Here is a 973-nt window from a genome sequence, read left to right as displayed (position 1 = left end):
TTTTAGCAGTAAATATGATTTTGTCTAGTTGCCATGGTTTGTCAGGTTATCAGCTCTCCATCGGTCCTCTCTGGTTTCTCCTGACAAACATCTGCTGCTGATGTTTTTCACCTTCAACCTTTGCTTGATAGATGTTCCTTAGGGTTCCTCTGAGACCTCCCAGACTATTAGCCCCCTGCTGCTGGGGGGATGGGTCCGTTTGTCTTCCATTTCCTTTGTTTGTACAAAGCCTGACTGTGAGGAAATAAGTCTTATCTCACTCAGATAACCTGTTTTTACAAGACCTTTCCTGATATTTAGCTACATTCAGCATCACTCTGTCAGCAGTTTGTGACATCTTGACTGAAATGGTACCATGAAGAAGGAGCAGGACTCTAACAACAGCCTCTATTTGATTCCAGGCTGAGACCAATCCAAGTTCAGTCGTCACAACAACAACAACAACAACAACAACAGTTGCACCAAAGCCCAACCCCTCGTCCAGATGGTCCAAGATAAAGATTGTCACCAAGCAGGCTGGAGACGAGTGCATCACCGCCATCGAGATAGTCCCCCCTGTGGAGGGAGCCGAGAGGCGCTCCATCCCCATCAGCCGGCCCAGAACCGTGGCCCGAAAGTTCGCCAGCATCGCCAGAAGTCAAGTAAAGAGGAAGAGGCAGATGGCTGCCAGAGAAAAGAAGGTTTGTGACAAACCACAGTAAGACTGTTGGACATAAAACCAGAGTAAGACTGTTGGACATAAAAACCACAGTAAGACTGTTGGACATAAAACCAGAGTAAGACTGTTGGACATAAAACCAGAGTAAGACTGTTGGACATAAAAACCACAGTAAGACTGTTGGACATAAAACCACAGTAAGACTGTTGGACATAAAAAACCACAGTAAGACTGTTGGACATAAAAAACCACAGTAAGACTGTTGGACATAAAAAACCACAGTAAGACTGTTGGACATAAAAACCACAGTAAGAC

The 973-nt window shown here is 45.0% G+C and overlaps 1 protein-coding gene across 1 annotated transcript; it reads left to right on the top strand.

Moving 5' to 3' along the window:
• Window positions 1-401: 401 nt before the first annotated feature.
• Window positions 402-682, top strand: LOC106512435 (muscarinic acetylcholine receptor M4; the record flags this gene model as incomplete). Its single annotated transcript, XM_014001054.1, is given in 1 exon segment — window positions 402-682. A coding segment is annotated over 1 exon segment (281 nt), but the record flags the coding sequence as incomplete, so codon positions are not given.
• Between the last annotated feature and the right edge of the window lie 291 nt (window positions 683-973).

Source organism: Austrofundulus limnaeus, unplaced genomic scaffold, assembly GCF_001266775.1.
Source record: "Austrofundulus limnaeus strain Quisiro unplaced genomic scaffold, Austrofundulus_limnaeus-1.0 Scaffold6800, whole genome shotgun sequence".
Classification (NCBI taxonomy): Eukaryota; Metazoa; Chordata; class Actinopteri; order Cyprinodontiformes; family Rivulidae; genus Austrofundulus; species Austrofundulus limnaeus.
Note: the sequence above shows the minus strand (reverse complement) of the source record. Positions and strands in the feature narration are given on the sequence as shown.